The sequence below is a fragment of the Mastigoproctus giganteus genome, chromosome 10, assembly GCF_048544385.1.
Source record: "Mastigoproctus giganteus isolate SK-2022 chromosome 10, ASM4854438v1, whole genome shotgun sequence".
NCBI lineage: Eukaryota > Metazoa > Arthropoda > Arachnida > Uropygi > Thelyphonidae > Mastigoproctus > Mastigoproctus giganteus.
In genome coordinates this window covers 162,121,517-162,141,765 of record NC_143584.1, presented here as the reverse complement: position 1 = coordinate 162,141,765, position 20,249 = coordinate 162,121,517, and the positions used below count along the sequence as shown (strand labels likewise).

The 20,249-nt window shown below is 35.2% G+C and overlaps 1 protein-coding gene across 1 annotated transcript in view; it reads left to right on the top strand.

The window, feature by feature from the left end:
* The window catches only part of LOC150079435 (uncharacterized), a 171,794-nt gene that overhangs the window by 27,676 nt on the left and 123,869 nt on the right, over positions 1-20,249 (top strand). The window contains exons 3-4 of the mRNA XM_090382327.1: positions 8,856-8,898; positions 20,077-20,144. Of these exons, the coding sequence (XP_090238453.1) occupies positions 8,856-8,898; positions 20,077-20,144 (111 nt within the window). The remainder of the gene's footprint in view (positions 1-8,855; positions 8,899-20,076; positions 20,145-20,249) is intronic.

Below are 20,249 nucleotides of genomic sequence, written 5' to 3'. Positions count from 1 at the left end.
ATAACCACACTTTCTTGTATCATTTTCCACTAGTAATATTAATACTAACATGCACAACAATATCACCTTTTGTTTCCATAAAAGATAATAATCTACAAAATTAAAATACTAGCTTTTATCATTATTCCCTTTCATCTACCCTTTTTGCATGAAATACAGTAAATCCCCGTTATTCGCAGTCACTGATTTAATATAAAATAAAACCAAAAAAAATGTGAATTTTAAAATGCCACAAACATTTTTCGCCATAAAAAAACATGGGCGTGGCTAAAGTCATCTTTCCCAGTCAAAACAGTGCTCAGCGGGTGGGGGGAGAGGGGTGACAAAATCGCGAGCGTGGATGTTTCTCGCTAATCCTTGTTCAGTATGTGCTATGCACTTGTCATGGAAGGTTTCGTTGTTTGCTTTTAATTTATATGCTTACAAAAGTGAAAAATCTACCGTTTTGCAGTGTGTTAGTGAAAACAGACTTTTTCGAGTGTGTTAATGGAAGAAAGTGACTTTATTGTGGACAAGCTCTTTTCTAACCCCTACAAAAATATGGCTACGAATAACAAGGGAATTGTGAAAAGATCAAAGGTGATGACATTAGTGAGTAAACTTTAGTTATTAGACAAAATTTCTAATGTTGAAAGTGTCTCGTCAGTTGCAAAACATTATAAAATGAATAAGTCAACGGTATGATCAATCAAGAAATCGGAAGAAAAAATCTGCCGTAGTGTCCGTGAAAACACGCTAATTGCTTCGAAAATTTGCTCTGTAACTTGTGATGTTAAATTAGAAAAAATGGAAAAGGCTTTAAATCTGTGGATAGAAGACCGAACTCAAAATAAAATTCCATTAAGTTCACTCATCATTCGTGAAAAGGCAAAACACCTTTATCAACACTTTAGCGAAACTGGTGATAGCACTGGCGGGATAAGTTTTTTAGCTATAGCAAAGGTGCTGGATTGAAAGATTTGTGTGAAATTTCTAATAAATATTACATTTAATATTAAATTGTTTCTTATTTTCATTTCAATGCCTTATGCTTGCATTTCACTATGTACTGTCTATGTACATAGTCATATTATGAAGATACATATAATATGTACATAGACAAAATTTTAGACTAGTTTTTCTTATATATTTCATACTTTGGAACGGAACCCCTTTATTACTATGGGAGCCATAACTCAGTATTCGCGGTATTTCTGTTTACTGTATTTACTTTCTCTGAATTAAGTCACTAATAATAATGAAAATAGCTACTACCTCCTTTAGAACCACTGTGTTCTGCTCATGGTGATTCCCAGATCATGAGGGTAGGCATTGAGGAGGGGTAGTTGAGTACTTGAGTCCCCTAGTTTTTTTTTTTTTTTTTTATGAAAACCCCAAACACGAGAGGTATAACAACCTATAGTACTTTAGTACCATGCTTGGGTTGGAGGTTGAGAAGATGAAAGAAGATATTTGTTGACATTAGACTTGAATTTCTGTAGTCTGTAATTTTCAGGAAATACGTATGAAGGAAGGTTGTTGCAGAAAACTCAGTTGAATGAATAAATGAGGAAGATGAAAAGTTGGTTCTGTGAGTTTGAAGTTGAACAGTAAATGGATGTTGGCTGGTGGCGGCACATGTTTCAACTGTTTTGAAAGAGAGAGCAGGAATTATAGAAGCCAGTTCAGAACAGTGCCCATGGAAGTATCTGTAGAAAAGGCATGCAGCAGAAACAGTACATGTATGAGACAGCGAGTGGAAAGACTGTTAGAGAGGAGTCATTAATTAACCTAACTGCCCTCTTCTGAATAGAATCTAGAAGCCTGAGAGAGGTTTTGGGGGCACCACCCCAGATGTGGGAACCATATTCGTGATAGGGCAGATTTGTGATTTGTACAGAGTGTGAACAGCTGTTTGGAAGAAAAGTAATGCCGATAGCAAAAGAGAAAACCAAGTTTTTTTAGATACAGAAGAAGCAATATTTGTAATGTGCTTGTGCCAAGAGAGGTTAAAAGTCAGGTAATCCCCAAAATAGATTATCATCTTGCCTAGAAATCAGAGTGTCACCAAAGATAAGCATAGGAGCAGAAGAATCCTTTTTGCGAGATATAAGACAAGACTGAGTTTTAGAATTTAAAACTGAGTTTAATTCCACTGATATTAGTTTATTCATCGAAATGTTAATTTTCCATTTAATTTCTTTCTTCTCTCTGCACCTAGCACACATGCAACAGGAAATCCTTGATTCATAGAACTATCTTCATTGTATGTGTAGAAATCTTCTGTGAAAGTTGTCAATGCAGATCCTAAGGCATTGTTTTTCTATGAAAGCAGCACTGGACGGTTCCTTCAACTCCTATATTGTGTTTCTTTTGAAATGAGTGTAATGATGTGTGAGTTATGTTGTGCAACTAACTAACTACTAGGAAGCTAGGGTCATCTGAAAGTGGCCTTCTAGCATCTTCCATGGATCCTCTACTTTAATATGAACTGTGGTGTGTGGAGGCAGACTTCAGCTTGCATAGGCAAGACTAAGGAAAGTCCAAACCCTAAGGACAAAAGGAATATAAGGATTCAAGAGGAGAATTAATATGTCTGATAGGTGACCATTTTTGTTTGTTTTTCATTTTGCACTGAATAGAATTTAAATTAACTCCATTTTATATATATGTTTTCTGATAATACATAGATGGGTAGGGTGGTAGTTGATACTCAGCATGTATTACATCAATGAAATGTAGATAAACTAGGCAGAATGGCTGAAAAGTGGCATTTTTAATTCAAGATACTGCATTTTGGATATCAGAAATCCTAGAATAATATACAGTACAGCAGACCCCCCCCCCCCGTTATGACGCGGTTCACTTTACACTGATTCACTATAACACTGTTCTTATATTATAACCTGTATCTGACTATAACACTCTTTTACAGATTGCCTTTTTGCATATTGAAATCGTTTCATTTGATGGAGTCGATAGCTTGAAAATGAATAGCAAAACAGCATTAAAACGTTTCCCACGCCGACTTGAGAAATTTTCTCGCACATTAAATTAATTGCAGTACAGTGACTTGTTATGTAGTTCCGAGAACAACATTTTAAAAAATGATCAAGTATATTGCTTGTAATATTTGCGCTATATGCATTTATCCGAAGTCTAGTCATCACTCAGTACAGTATTAAACATTGTGCGTAACGGACAGTTTACTTGAACATTGTATCGTAATTAATGCAACCAACGCAGTTACATTTTCCAAGAGCCAATAATGACCGATAAGAATGAAAAAGCAACAACGTCTGCGCGCAGTATGAAGACTATAAATGTAAGAAAAAGACTGAATTTGAAAATTAAATTAGTTGTTTTGAAGCGAATCGATTCCAGTCAACGACAAGCGATGTGTGCCATAATTTAGGACTTGCAAGTTTAACTGTAATAACAATTATAAAAAAATAAAGAATTAATTTTAGCAGGGGGAAAGATAGCTGTTCCACTGCAAGCAACTAGGGCTAGGCCGGCTATTAGGATTGAAATGGAAAGACTTTAACTAATTTTATTGAAGATAATATCCAATGCAGAATTCAGTTAAGTTAAATATTATTAAAAAAAAAAAAAAAAGAGAGAGAGAGAGAGAGAGCGAGAGAAAGAGATTGGCCAATATTGGCACCTAAAAATAAAAATGTGGAACCATTTAAAACTGGTAAGGGCTGGTTGAATAGATTTAAAATCCAGGGAGAAGCTGCAAGTGCAGATCAAGGAGCCGAAACTTTCAAAAAAAAACTTGTTAAAATTATTGAAGAGAGGTATTATATGTTATACTTCTCAACAAGTTTTTAACATAGATGAAGCAGGACTTTTGTGGAAACGAATGCCTAAAAGAAGTTTCATATTGAAAGAAGAAAAAAACATGCCAGGTTTCAAAGTGACAAAGGATTGGTTGACTTTATTGTTGGGTGGTAACACTGGGGGAAATTTAAAATCAATACCCCTTTTAGTTTATTTGGAAGAGGGCCAAAGTTCAACCCAAAATCGACACATTTTCCATGATTAAATTCATCAATTAAATTAAATCAATTAAAATCAATTTAGATCAATTAAATTCATCATTTTAATTCAAATTTTAAGTTTAATTTTGATAAGTAAGTAGTTACCACATAATCATATACGTTTTATATGTACACATATTTGAATATTTAATATTTTGACTGACATTTGTGCATCTTTTCACTACCATTTATTATTGATTAGGAAATATCCTATGGCACCGACCGCAACTCACAAATACATATGTTACCTTATGGAAATGCAGGGCTTGCTTAGCACAGATTCACTTAGCGCTGTTTTTCCAGAACGAATTATCAGCGTTAGGTGGGGGTCACCTGTATAGGTAGTACCAAACTGAAGATGAAAAAAAAAAAGGACAAATAATTGTACAGCCTGACATGAAATTTAAGCGGTGCAAACAGGATGCAAGGACAGCTTATAGGTTTCTCCTGGTGATGTTCCTTACTTACAGTGGTACCACATACAGGTTTGGACACCTCATTTTGGACAGAAACGATTTAGCTCTGTTGGAAATGGTTTAGAGAAGAGCAACAAGATTATTTGGGAGACACAGAAGGGTGTTCTAATGAAGAAAGGATAGGTTTCTGTAAATGAGGCATCTGCATGGAGAGAAGTGTTTAAGGCTTTAAAAAGGTTAAGTAAACTTAATGCTGATGCCATCATTATTTTTCCACAGACAATATGCGCACATAAATTCAGAGTGTGATTATTGGAATAAACTTCTGTTTCGTGATTGAGTAAAAGTTTTTTTTTTATTCTCCTCTCTTACTGCTACTATATGAATTTGCTTTGCCAATACTAATATTACTGACCAGCTAGCAGTTTTAAAACCTACTTGGATCACATCAAGATTAGTTTATAAATATTGAATTCATGTTTTAACTGCTTGCCTTTCTTGTACATGCATTTCATTTCAGTGTTTTGATTTGGACTGAAGTACAGTAGACTGTTATCCTGAAGCATATTTACTGGGATTTCTATGGCCCATGGAAGTCTATGGATAACAAAAGGAAATACATAAGAGTCTATTTATGTGGCCGAGCTTCCTTGAAGTGAGAGGCCACAAAAAGCAAGGGATTACTGTATATATATTTAGTTCACAGTAGATTGTCATTTATTTTATTTATTTATTTCTCAACATATAAGTATTTTACTAAGCATCTGTTTTTCATTTCATATCTTGCTTGCATGCATGTACCTACATATATATTTGCACATGTCTTGAGTAGTAACGATCTTCTTTCAAGTAACCCACTCACAACATACTCCATGCAATATGTCTTGATCTGATATTCCCTGTCAAAGACCTAGTAATATGGAACCTACTCTTTTCTGTTCTTCTCTGACCTAATATCTCTGCCCCATTTTCTCAAATTCATCTGTTGCTTTATTGTTCTCCCAACTCCTAATAACTTGAAATTCTTTGACTTCCTTTCTCTGAAACTACTTTCTCCAGTCCAGCTTTTCTAACAGTGAAGTAATTTTCCTTGGAAATTTTAATGCTAACAACTCCAGCTGGCTTCAGTTTTCTGGTCACATGAACCCAGCTAGGCAAGATATTGAGACCTTTTACAATAACTAATGACCTTGCAGCAGTCGTTTTACTTTCCAGAATACCAGAAATCCAAAGAACACAACAAACATTCTTGATCTTTTCCCCAAAACACCTCATGACTCACCTTGGATCACAGCTCGGTGGTCTCTGCTTCAATGGAGTCTTTCTCCTCTGGCTGTTATCAGCCTAGTGTTGTTTGACATTACAAGAATGCAAAATTGGATGAGCTATGAGATTTCTGTTCTTTTCCTTAGTTGCATTACTCCTTTAAATCTTGTGATGTCAGTGTTTGCTCAGACCATGTCAATGAAATTATTCATGTAGTGATGATATCCTTTTTCCACACTCTGCCCCAAAATCTTGGTCTTATTCCAATACATGTGGTAAAGCTTTTCGAAATGAGAATGTTGCATATTGCAATTTTCTCACATCCAAATCTCCAAGTTTATTTTCTGTCTGTGCTAAAGCACGCATCAATTTTAAAGCAGTTATGTTAATCAGTGTGAACTAGATTTTGAACAGGCTAATAGCAAGAAACTTGCTTCTTGTCCAAACAGTAGTCAGTCATTCTGGTCTCTTGCCAAAGCTACTGGCTGCAAGTTTTTCCCATCTGCACACTCACCTCTATTAAAACATGATGGGGGTTTTTTTTTTGGCTGATGCTATATAAGCTTGCTTTCTTGCATCATGTGCCCTTGCTAATGCTAATGTTATATTGCCTGCTCAGCTAAAGATAAGTACAACTTACTAACATCCTACTTCTTTTTCTAACTCCTGTATTGCCAATCTGTTAAACTATCTCCTACAATTCCCACGATACTCCACTCAGTGCCTCCTCTGGCCTTCCATCAAAAGGATGTCTGAAAATTTTTTAACAATCTTTATGTAAAGAAAGCTCCAGCTCCTGATGGCATTTCTCCAGTTTTCAAAACATGTGCTCCTTATCTTGTCACTGCTGTATGTTGCCTTTTCACACTTTCTTGTTTTACTGGTGTTTTTCCTTCTGCTTGAAAATTTACCCACATCCAAACGGTTATAAAGGATAACAGATCCCTCCCATACAATTATCATTCCATTGCACTTAACATCTACTCTTTCCAAAGTAATGGAGAAATCCATAAACTGCCAACTCCTAACTATATCAAAACTTTCCATCTGATTAATGATTGCCAATATGGATTCTGTAATTGTTGATCCATCGTTGATATATTGGCATATGTTACCCAACTGTGGACAAATTCAGTGGAAAAGTTTGGTGAAACTCAGGCAGGTGCTATTGACATTTCTGAGGCTTTTTATTGTATTTGGTATAAAGGTCTTCTAAGCAAGCTTCCATCTTATGGATTGCCAATCGATTTTTGCAATTGGGTATCCATTTTTCTTTTTTGACCGCTCGCTGCTGGTGATGGCAAAAAGATTCAATTCTTTCTTCCGCTCTTTTTTTTTCCCTTTTGTATTAATGACCTTTCACTAACTGGAAATCCTACCCATACTTTTGCTGATGATGGCACATTGTATTCCACCTTATTTGAGAAACCTTGCCCTGCACAAACAGCTTCATCTTTTCAAATATTCATAACCTGTTCCTTAAATATTGATCTCCAGTAAATTCTCCATTGGGGCAGCAATAACTTTGTCAATTTCAATTCTTCTAAAACTTAATCCTGTCTTATATCTCACAAAAAGGAATCTACTGCTCTTATGCTTATCTTCAATGACACTCATTTCTAGACAAGATCACATGTCTGTTAGGGATAACCCTTACTTTGATCTCTTACATGGCATAGTTTTTTTGTTGTTCAAGTAATCTTTTGAAATAACTCATCTTTATTCATAAGATTCATATGGTTAGTCTCAATTTTCTAGGAACCATGACAATGGAAAGTTTTTCACCACAAAAAATACACAGAGGTAGAGGACAGTCCTCTTCACATAAAAATCTGAAACTTAAATAGCTGTCCATGTACTTTTGGATAACTTTGCACCTCTTTGGTTGCATGTTCCTGCTCAAATCAAGCTGGCTTTTATTACTCGTGGGATTCCCAGTATAATCCTTGAAGCAGAATTCTCTTTCCCATCTTCTGATGAAAATTTTCTGTTTTACTTTTAGGGTAGCTACTTAAGCATAAAAAAGTTACGATTAAATTAAACAATAAAAAATAGCCTGCTAAAATTCTTTAATTATACAAATGATACTAATTATATTAATTATACAAATGTATTCAACACTGATTATATTCCTGCAAAACTGTCTGAGAATTTTTTTTTTTCTTGAGTGAACTGGCCAGTGGGCATAAGATGCTAGATAGTGCTTGTGCTCAGACAGATGGCACCATAGAGAAAGGTATTACAATGTAATAGGCGCCTCCGTAGCCAGGTGAGAAGGAGCAGCAGTGCATAGCACACGCTTCTTGATTAGACTGGGGTTCGAGCCCGTCACCACCAAATACGGAGTATGCGGAAAGGTCAGGGAATGACCACCGCATATCCCAGAGCAGTATGGCCTTAGTTGCTAATGCTCCTAAAAAAAACCACATAACAACATTACAATGTAATAATTATATAGAGGCAGCATTGGGCTGCATAGATTTAGTTCAGGTGTTCTGATCATGGGCACCACTCTCTTAATGGAATTCCTGTCATAATCAGTTTCCCTCTGATTCTAGTCTCTTGAGGTTAGAAATGCTAAGGCATTATGGAAAAGCAAGATTACAGCTAGAAGGTGGTGATAAGTAAATCATGACCGTGCCACCAAGGGGTCATTCCAGCAGAAATTTCCCAGACTCATGTTGGGACCATACACAGAATACAAATTCCATTTCCATATAATAACTTCTCTCTTATACCTGGCTGGCAATAACTCCTGACAAACAGGTTATAGTGCATAGGATTACATTTTTATTATTTTTCTTACAAATTTTAAAATTTGTCCTTTAATTTTTTTAATTTACTTTGCAGCACACTCAGAGCAGTTTTATGGCAAACCAGTTGAAAACCACTGCGCCGAACGTAAATTTTATTAGTGTGGAGGGGCACAGGTGCACAAGTTTGGAAACTGGACTAAAAACTTAATAATTTTTTACATTTTCTTGAGGGGGGAAAATTAACTGCTAAGTGGTTAAATATATATTTTATCTCCTATGTGAGCATGATGTTATTGTATATTATTGTACTCCGTGATGGGTCCATTTAAGATTAACATTATATATTGGAAAATTAATTTAAAGGATATTAATATGCAGTTATTCCCTTACAGGAAGTTAAGAAAGCTGATTCAAAAAGTGGAAAGTCTGAAAAAGGTAAAGGTGTTAACTATTTAAAATGTAAATTGTGTGTATTTTATTATGATCCTATATAATTTTTATGAGTTGTAAAAAAAAATAAGGTTAATTTGACACATTCACTACTGATGCCACCAGCAAGTAGTTCCCCAGCCCTTAGAACAGCTTGAATTTGTCATGGTATGGACTTGGTGACTGAAATCATGCCACAGGAATATTGGTCTTATAATTGATTCCCATAATTTTTCCAAATTGGATCATGAAGAATCCCACTGGTGCTCAATGGATTGAGATCTGGTGACTTTGGAGGACACTGCAGTTGGCCAAATTCACTCATGTTCCTGGAACCAGTTTTATATACAATTTTTGTTTTGTGACATGGTGTTAAAAGAACCCATTTGCATATGTATAACACTGCAATCACGGAGGGATATCTTGTTGTAAACAATTTTCTAATAATCTGTGACATCCAAACATTTGCTCCTCTGTTATCAAGGAGCTCAGTGTGCACCACAAAACCACTTCTCACACCATTACACTGCCACTACCATTGCCAGTGCCAGCTTGCATTGTTGGTAGCTGACAGGATGGGTCCATGGACTAGTGCTATTTTTGCCATATTCTGGTCCTCCCATCATGAAACAGTGGACGAACTGGTAATAGTAGCATGAATGATACCAAAAGTGAAACCAAAACCTTTGTTTTAGTTTTGCTTTCAGATTTATAAGGCACATTAGCTTCTAATCATAAAAATAAATAAATACATTTTCTGTTTATACTCAAAGGCAATCATAGGGATCAGGAGAGTGTATAGTAATTGCAGTACCCATTTATTTACAAGGATAACATCATAGTATGCCAAAGACATGAAGCTACATAACTGCAGGTATATGTGTATCAGACAAATGGTATGTGGAATTTAAGGTCAGCACTGCCTAAAAATTTAATAGTTTCAATTAATGATTACTCCTCCACATTCTTCCCTTGCTTTTATTAAATTATATTTTATTTAATTTATTAAGTACATCACTGTATTCAAAATTACTTAACAATGACTTATTTGATTAATTTATATATACTTTAATGATTTAGTTTTTATTTTTAGTTCATTTTTTCAGTTGTCTTTTAGTTGCACATTTGCACCCTGTTTTGGTCAATTTAAAAATAGTCATTGACACAGAAATTTGCTCTCGCTCGCTCTCTCTTTTTTTTTTTTTTTTTTGTAAATGCTTTCCATTCTAAGATTTCTTTAGAACAAATTGTGCTGTCTTTATTTTAATTACCTACAGAAATGCAATATTTTTGGAATATGCTGTAGTAGCCTTGTAGTATTCTAGAATAAATTTTGTTCAATTCCAATTTCAGTTTTTGTCCTCTTTCTCTTTATTTGCTGAATGTGGAAACTTATACATTATAGCTATTTTATGTACGGATGTATATATACACGTGTGCACACTTTAAATGTGCAGTGGAACAAAATAAAACTTATGTAATAGACCCAAAACAGCTAAAATTACTATAATGCTAAACAGGAATTAATTTAAATTGCCACCAAAGGGATTGTCTGTTTAATATTGTATGCAATATTATAAAGCTTGTTTTTTCAGCAGATCTTAGTGATATTTCACTTTCACTGCATTTTTGCACTGATATTTCACTGCATTTCTTCTAATATTCTGTGTTGTAACATTGAATTTACATATTTCAATATTCTCTCTAAGTCTTGCATTCTTAATACATTCATATACTGTTGACAATGTGAAACATTTTTGTGCGCACACACTTATGGCTAACTTACAAAATATAGGGCATAACAAAACCGCAAAGTTAAAAGTTTTGTTATCTGCTGTAATTGCATGGGGATGATTGCGGTTATCTCTAATTTATTTATCATACCCTTTTTATTCACATATAAATAATTTATAAATAAAATCTTGAAAATTCTTACGCAAGAATATATTGTTTTACATTTTGGGGTGTTTTTTTTTTTTTTTTACAAAATTAATTCATTATAAACTAGATGATGTAGAATGGATTTCCTTAGTAGTAGATAGTGAAACAACTTACACATGAACAGCTATATATGCTTCTGTTTCATTTTCTGAATCTGTAGCCAGCATGTTTAATTTTTTTGTGTAGTCATTTTCAATGTTTGGAATTTCAGGCCACTGCTGTATTTGTATAAAAGTAAAAGTCAAATCCCTTATCAACAGTAGTGGTTGCAACCCTTCAGGCATGTATGGGAGCCAAATTTGTGTGAAATCCTCCTATCCCTGTTTTCTTCTAAGGTCATTCATTGCTTGAGGCTAAAGGATATTTAAATAGACTTTTGAAATATAGTAGTACTATAGTAATCCAATGAGTACTCTAGTTAGTCTTAAGATAAATTTTAAGAAAATTTAAATTATTTTTATCTTATTGTGATAAAAATAAAAAAATTTGAAACGTACAAAAACATTTGGTATCCTGCATGTATTGAATTGTTATCGCACTTTTGGGAAATATGAGTTGGAATCTTTTTTCTCTCTCTCTCTCTCTCTCTCTCTCTCTCTCTCTCTCTCTCTCTCTCTCACACTTTCCAGTCAAGTGAGTGAATGTAAAGAGTGCTTACACGAGTCACTTTCAAGTATAGATCATTTCACAATCGTAAATAAGAAACAGTGAACATCCTGTAAAAATGACCCGTCTGTAACACACAATTTCACTACTACAAAGTACAAAGTATTTTATTATTTTCTGCGGGCTCCAGGGTTTCCCCTATCTGCCGCTGAAGAGTAACTGTACATTATTTACAATTTGTGGTTTAGCAAAACATCTTCTGATCCAGCATCTTCACAAAGATGATTACAAACAATAAGTCTTGCCTGAGACCAATGTAGTATAGCCGCACATTTGACCATACTGTATATCCATAACACTTGCAACTGTTATTACAATTATTACAATTTGTTTACAATTATTAAAATTTGTTGAAGGCACCAATTTCTATATTAACCTTCACAACTTATACAACTATACAGATAGTTAGGACCTACCAGTTTGGTTACAATGAGGTCTGACCTATATCTTACAATTTATGTACCTTATTACAGGCCGAAGACCCAGGACACCGTCCACCCAACAGTGGTCCTGGCACATCGACTTATATATTCTAAACGCTAATATTGCCTTCCGGCAATAAATGCAAATAAATTTCCTCATCGGAGGTCCTGTAACAGTGCGATTAATACCAAGGAGGCAACTATATACAGTGGTAGTCACTTATTACATAATTATTCTCAGTCGGCAAGCCTTATCTGCAAAGTTAGCCAGTGGCTGATAATTTTCTTTACATTCTAAAAACTTGGTGAAGTTATTTACATCATAAACTTCAGTCAATGCCTGAAGTTCAAATTGAATGTCTACATAATATCGACATTCTAAGATTATATGTTGGACTGTCTCCTCTGAGCCACATTTACAAAGAGGAGCCACAGCCAAACCCAGAGTAAATAACTTTGAGTTTAGGCTGCCATGCCCAGATAGAAGGAAAGTTAGGTGAAGACCCGGGTTAAACCAGGGCCTATGTTTTTTGTCAAATTCGGCAACTTGAGGTATAAAAAGGGTAGTAATTCTTCCAGTTTTGGCATTAGGCCATTCGTTTTGCCATTCCTGGAGGAACTGGTTTCTTAACCTAGTGTTGTCTTCTTTCACTGGCACGTCCAGGTCAACAGAAAACTGGTTGAACTGTGCTGCAGTACTCTTCCTTCTACAATACTGAAAGTAATTGTACAACACTTTGTATTTAATTGGTAGTTTACCATTGATTACCTGTAGTGCCGACATTGAAATTGTGCGACAAGCTCTTGAAGTTGTAATCAGGAAGAAGCGCTGGGCTTGAATCAAGATTTTTTCCACCGTGACTGCAGTGGAAAATAATAGTAATTTCACTACTATTATTACTAGAAAAATTTAAATTATACACAAATTTAAATAAAAATGTTATGCTAATTTTTATTAACAGCTCTACTCAAGTTAATGCCTGATTGTAAATTGGAATGCTGGTTTGCCATGCTCATTATTACCAAAAAATAAATAAACAGGAATGCAGGTAACTCTCGTATAACACTGTAGTTTGATTCCTACAAAATCTCATGTAATGTGAAACTGTGTTATATGGGACAAAGAACAAGTACAAAAAGGGTGGTTACGTTCCAAAAGCTAACAAAATACGCCTTTTTTTTTTTTTTTTTTTATTTATTATAACTATTGGAAACTTAATTTTTATAGTAGTAATAACTTAATATTTTAATTTTATTTTTATAATAATAGCAACTTAAATAGTAATAACAACAAACTTCTTTTACCTTACAAACTGTGATACTTATGTGTGAGATAATTTACGTTCATATAATTTTCTTCCTCTTCATTGCTGCTATGCACAATGTCTTCTGCAGCATCTAGATTTCGTGAACCTTCTGCTCTCTTTAAAAGTCACGAACTGCACTCTTCGAAGTCACAATTATTTTTTATGGTCTCAAATAAGCACAAGTTCAATAGCACAGAACCTAACCCAGGGATCTCCCAACAAAACACGGTGGACCCCCACTTTAAATGATATGTGAAAATCTGAATATTTTCCAGTTAGCAAAATAATACGTACATACTAATTGATATTTCTGTTTGCTGACTTTTTTTTTTTTTTTTTTTGTTGTTGTAAAAAGATAAGCAATTAATAAAATAGAACATGATACAGAATAATGAGTTTCTGAAAATTTATTTATGTTTTTTATATGATTGAATAGTTCATGGAAGGGGAAACATATTTCACCATAATAACATGAAAACCCACAGAATTCCAGCTGTCGGTACTATAGCGAATGCAAGAAGGACGAGTTTACTATCCATTTATAATTGATTGCACTAGCAGAAAAGCCCAATAAAACGGAAAGTGCAAATTGTTTTTATGGTAGTGACCTCCAGAAATGTGCTTTAGAAAAATATCACAAAGGTGATAACAACTAGCAAGTCAGTAGCAGGGATTCACAAAAAGGAATGGAAACGTTGAAAATTACATCTAACATAATAGCAGGGTTTTCCCAGCACAGAAGTTCAAAAATACAGTGTTGTGCAAGATTTTCCTGCAATTCTCAAACCATGTTAGAGCAAAACATTGTAATAAGTACCGTGCTATACGGGGGTTGCTGCAATTTATCAATCATATTAGACCAAAACCGTGTTGTAGAAGTACCATGTTATACATGAGTTGCCTGTATAATTCTAGTTAGAAGGGATTTTTTGATAAATTTCTAGCCTATTGTAAAATTAGTTGCTATCTGATGTTGACTTTACACTATTTTTCAGTGTAATCTCCTTGCACTCAGGTGTGCAGGAGCAGCAGTGCATAGCACACACTTCTTTATTAGACCGGGGTTCGAGCTCGTCACCACCAAATACGGAGGATGCAGAAAGGTCAGGGAATTACCACCGCATATCCCTGGAGCAATATAGCCTTAGTTGCTAATGCTCCTAAAAACCAAAACAACAACAACAATCTTGCACTCTTGTCCACTGAGTTGAATGTATACATACATTCATTCATGAGCATCACTGGGAAAAGTGCTGGATCTGGAAAGTAAGTGGGATTTGGGCAACAGTTCATAACTAACTTGGCAAAATGCAGCCATCGCAGGAGCCAGTGTATGAACAGGTTAATTTACCTGAAACAAAACACTGTTAGCCAGCTTTCATGGCCTCTTTAACTTGATTGCATCTTGTAATTTGGTTATTCAGTTAGCATAGTATTGTCCTTTTTTTTTTTTCCCATGAAGATAACTTACTATTGTTAACCCTTTTGAATCCAGAACACAGGTGCCATGACCCTACCGATGGGACTGGAATACCCTTCTTTACAGGTGGTTAATCATCATGTTTTCATTGTTTTGATTGCAGTTTTGACTCTGGTTGAAGGTGAACAGTGATGAAGCCATATTTTATCGTTAATTGTGCACATCTTGCCATAAAGTTTTCAGAATCTACTTGATAACAAGCCAAAGTTGCTCTGAAGTTTTGAATCAAAAGCATTTCTACAGAAACTTTTGCTATACCTAATTGATTTGATGGAGTGGTTTGCATGACCTGTATCATCACTATTTATCTAATAGTTATGTGCCAATTATCCAACACAGTGTTGTGAATTTTATTCATGATTTCTGCAGTGGTTGCTGTTAATGGGTGTCCCTTGCACTATTCATCTTCAGTACTGTTTCTGCCACATTTTAATTCGGTCACTCAATTTTTTAGTATTGCATATGAGATGTGACAAATTCTCATGATGATTTACCGTGTGTTCATGAATATCCTTGATAACCACTTTCTGATATATTTCTGGGTTTTTTTTTTTTTTTTTTGCTGTTTGTGTAGGCTTGAACTATAACTTTGCCTGTGTTCAAATTATTGAAGAAGAGAAAAAAAAAAAAAAAATACACACACACACACCACACCAAAAGTACATCTCCTTTCTATGGGTGGCTAAAAATCAGTCAAACAACCATTATATGTCATTTCGGCTAGCTCTAGTAAATAGTGTTGCTGTAATTCTCTCTTAACTATGTTTGTTATGTTAAGAGAGCTATGCATCAGCACTGTTATATTGGTTTCTGCTGGATAAAAACTTTCAGAGTTCCCTCATAGCCTTCCTTTGTATTGTGCATATAAAAGAACATATCTGTAAGATGTCTTTATAGTTATCTTTGGGTGACCGTCGTGAGGAAACCTACAATTTCCTAGTTCAGTTTAGCTTTTTGTTGTACAGGATGTTCCACTCAAAACCGGCCCACCTCATACTGGTGTGATATTCATTTTTGAACAACTCCCACACAAAGATGTTCAAAGAATGAATTTTAGCCAAATCATTTTAGTTTGTGTTGCTCAACATACAGTTGACATTTGGTGCTCGTAACTGATAAGCGTTTGAGAGTATCATCAAGAATGCCATATTCTGTGCAAGAAAGGATTTGTATAGTGGAAGCCTATGTATGTACTGGCTCTTTTAAGGAAACACAGGAATTGTTTTCTGAGAAATTTCCTATTGCTACCATCCCAGCTAAGGGTACTATTCAGTGCTTACTTGCAAGATGGCAGACAACATGTTCCGTTGTAAACACACTGAGAAATCATCTACCTTCTGTTAGGACTCCAGAGGCAGTTTGAACATTCAAAAGAGAATTTTAGCCAGCCTCAGAAAATCTATCAGGAAATTGTCGCAACAAACTGGAGTGAACCCAACTTCTTGTTTTCATGTACTTCATTGCCTGAAATTGAAACCCTATCACGTGACATGTGTCCAAGAATTACAGCCACCTGATGTAGCAAAACGTCTGAATTATTGTTAATGGCTCCTTAACAAGATTGCAGATGGCGAACTCTACCCACTGCTTTATTTCACGAGAATGAGGCAAGGTTCCATCTTTCTGGTCATATGAATTCTCATAACACTCTATACTGGTGTGCCGAAAATCCTAACAACTTACATCAGAAACCACTTTGCGACCAGAAAATCGGTGTGCGGTTTTTGGCAATTGAATCATCGGCCCAATATTTTTTGCAAGCAACTTGTGGTTTAATAGGTTCAAGCATCATGCTGGTTCCACGACATTTAAATATGCGGTGAAATTGCCAGTGTCTTCTGCAGCTGCAGAGAAATTTTGTGATGTGTTAGAAAAAACCCTTTCTAAATTTCCACAGTCCTCGATTTCTGCAGCGGCGTGCTTATCAGCTGGAGAGATAATTCTGGCAACGATTCTCAAAAGGACTTGCTGGCATTATGCCTGTCTCCTCTCTCTTTTTATAATTTTGTACACTTTTGTAATTTTTCCTGCACAATGAGATAAAAAAAATTGAATAAATAATTCTATTTACATGTTCATCGAACATTTCTTTTTCACTTCAATCAAATTCAGGGCGCATAGTCGCGATTGCTGCCTAAGCATTTAGGGAAATTTTGACTTAGAGTTCTGTGGAACACAACCCTTACACAAGTCGGGGATTGGCTGTATTTCAAATTTTTATTAAGAATTAAAAATTACAGTTGTAAAAAAATAAGTGCCATCCATTAAGAAAATAAATATTGGTATACTGCACGCATAATTTTAAAAAAACAAAAAAGCTTTTCCAGAAATAAGAAATACTTGGGCACTTGTCAAGTTTTGCACAACTGTGTTGCAACAGACTGTGACATAGATTCTCATGGATTAATCTTCAAATACCAGAAGCAGCAGAAATAAGTTGAGTTTTTTCAGGGTGAAGACCAATTAAGACTGTTTTAGAATTCTCACAGCTTTCATTTTTACTTTGCTCATCCATTTGAGGTCTATCACCCTCTTTGTGCAACACTCTTAGAGAAGATGCAGTCTCACAGTCATGCAGTCAACTTTTTATTGCTATGAAAAACCCTATTTCTCAAACTAATAGCATTGAAGTCTAAACATTTTTTTTTTCTGATTGCAGAAATTTTCTGAAAATGTTAAACTTTGATTATCAGAAGCAGCAACAATTAGTTGTGCTCTGGTGTGATGAAAACCAACGGGGAAACTGATTTTAGGGATCTTTTTGCATCTAAAAGACATAACCACTTGTGAGCCTCTTTGGCGAAGGATGCCGTTTTGTGGAGGTTCAGAAAACATTTTTGCTATGTGGGATGAAAAACTGAATTCCCATAGCTTTTATTATTTGAAGCCTTGTACATTTTTTGTCTTGATGCTGTGATCTCTCAAAATCATTGATCTCCAAATCAGGAGAAACAATGCTAACTGGGTATTCACAAAATGAGTCTTCTTTCAATACAAGACTTGCAGTGTTCTAATGAAGCTCATTGCATGATTCTGCAGTCATCTCACATTAAAGGAACAGATTACTTTCAACTCCCCCCCCCCTAAGAAGAATAGCACCCAGGGTGCGAGGTGCACATGTTGAGGAAACATACAGTGCATGCCATTTACGATAACAACATTGGGACTGGGACATCGGCCACAGACATCCCAGAATGCAGTGTAGGAAGGGATGGTATTATTGTAAGCAATTCTGTACTGTATGATATGCCCCCATGGTGTTTGCATTCTGGGTGCTGAGCTGTTTAGGTATTTGAATAGGGATCACAAATCTTCAAAGAAGTTCATGAACAAGAAATGTTAACTTCTGACTCTTGTCTTTTTGATCTTGGTAAACCACCTTCCACCATTCCCCATAGACTCCACTTAATACCTCCTGTGGTCTTCTGTCAAATGGATCTCAGTAGAATTTTGAACAATATTGAGGCCAAGAAAGCTCCAGGTTCTGATGTGGTATTTCTCCACTTATTCTAAAAATCTGTATTCCTTAGCTTACTCCTTTTCTGTGTTGCCTTTTTACACTTTCTTATTCCGCTGATGTTTTTCCTTCTGCTTGGAAATTTGCTCATATCCAGAAGGACTTTTGATTATGTTTGGCATAAAGATCTCCTAAATAAGCTTCACGGATGTCCAGTTTTCTCTGTGACTGGACACGGTGGATGATGGTAAGCTCTCTGTCTTCTAACTTCTCCACTAATGCAGTGTTCACCAAGGTTCAGATCTTTCTCCCACTCTTTTCCTCTTGTATATTAATGACCCTCTTTCGTTTATTGGTAATTCTATCCGTAGTTTTGTGCTGATGACAGCGCTTTGCATTTCACCTTTCTTTGCTCAAACAGCTTCATCTTCTCAAATATTTACTACCAGTTCCTTAAACATTGATCTCCATTCAATTCTCTAATGGGACAAAGATAACTTAGTTAATTCCAATCATTTCAAAACTCAGTTCTGTTTCATATCTCAAAGCATTCTGCTCCTGTGCATATTCTTGATGACACTCAGATTTCTAGACAAGATCACATATGGATTACCCTGACTAAAATCTTGGCATAAGCACATCACAAATATTACTTCCTCTGCATATAAAAAACTGGGTTTTCTCTTTCACTCTCGGTGTTACTTTTGTTCTAAATTGCTACTCACCCTGTACAAATCTTGAATCCACTTACCATAGAATATTGTTCCAACATCTGGTGGACCAATATTCTGTATAACTGGTGCCCCACATAATCTCTCAGGCTTCTAGACTCCATTCAGAAGAGGGCAGTTAAGTGAATCAATGACCCATCTCTTACAAATTATCTCCCCCTGTGTCTCATAGACACTGTTTTTGCAATGCCTTTTCTATAGATTCTTTCATGGGCACTGTTCTTCTGTATTGGCTTCTATAATTCCCCCCCCCCCTTCAAACTTCATCCCACACACGATACTTCATACTTCTCAAACTTCATTCCATGTATGATACTAAGTACTACAGAACTCTCAGTGATATTTCACAATACTGTTCGTAGCGGTGAACTACAACAGTAGTATGAATGGAATCAATTTAATTGTATCTCATATTGTGACTGCCTTCACATGATATTGCACTACCTCAAATAAGTAACGATTCACCAATGGAGAAGACTCTTCAATTCGACTCATTCAATTCATTGTGTATTATGCCTTGTGCATTTATTTTTCTTAGTATTATTACCGTGTACACAATTTGGCATATCATATTGTGGAGTTATACTTCATAACTGGGTTGGCATGATTGCAACACCAGTCAACCTACCCACCCACTGATGATAGGCCACTAAGCCTTGAAATGTTGCCATCTGGGTGGTGGTATCCGCTGAAAATAAGTAACAATAGTCTTCTCCATTAGCAAAGCCTTACTTATTCAATGTAGTGCAGTGTCATGGTAACTCGTGAAGGTAGTCACAATATGAGATACAATTAAATCGATGCCACTCATAGTACTGTATGTTCTAATGCCTTTTATGTTTGGAGATTTTTCATTTAAAAAATTACCTACTATTGATCTATATATAGCTTATGACAAAGCATGCTCATTTGCTAAACTTGTTCTTAGCTTCTCGTGGTTATTTTGCAAAATAAAACAAACAGTTAACAAGCTATTTATCATTCCAATAAATTTAATTTCAGAGTTAGCTAGTGCAGTTTTGAGCCTTTTTTAGTGACAACTTTTAAATAATTTCTATGCCATATTGAATAATTTTCTCTAATAAAAGTAAAGTACAAATTTCTTTATAAACTGTACTTCCATTATATTTTTAAAACTATATGTTCTTAACATATTTTAATTCATTATTATTCATTTTAGAATACGAGAAATATGAAGATGATGATGATAAAAGACCAGGGAAACCAAGATTGGATTACTACTGTGAAGTAAGATATTGAAATATTTTTGATGTACCTTTTTAATGAACATTCTTAAGTTCTTGTGAATTTGTTGTAATGATAGAACTGATTGTTTGCTTTTGTCTCTATATC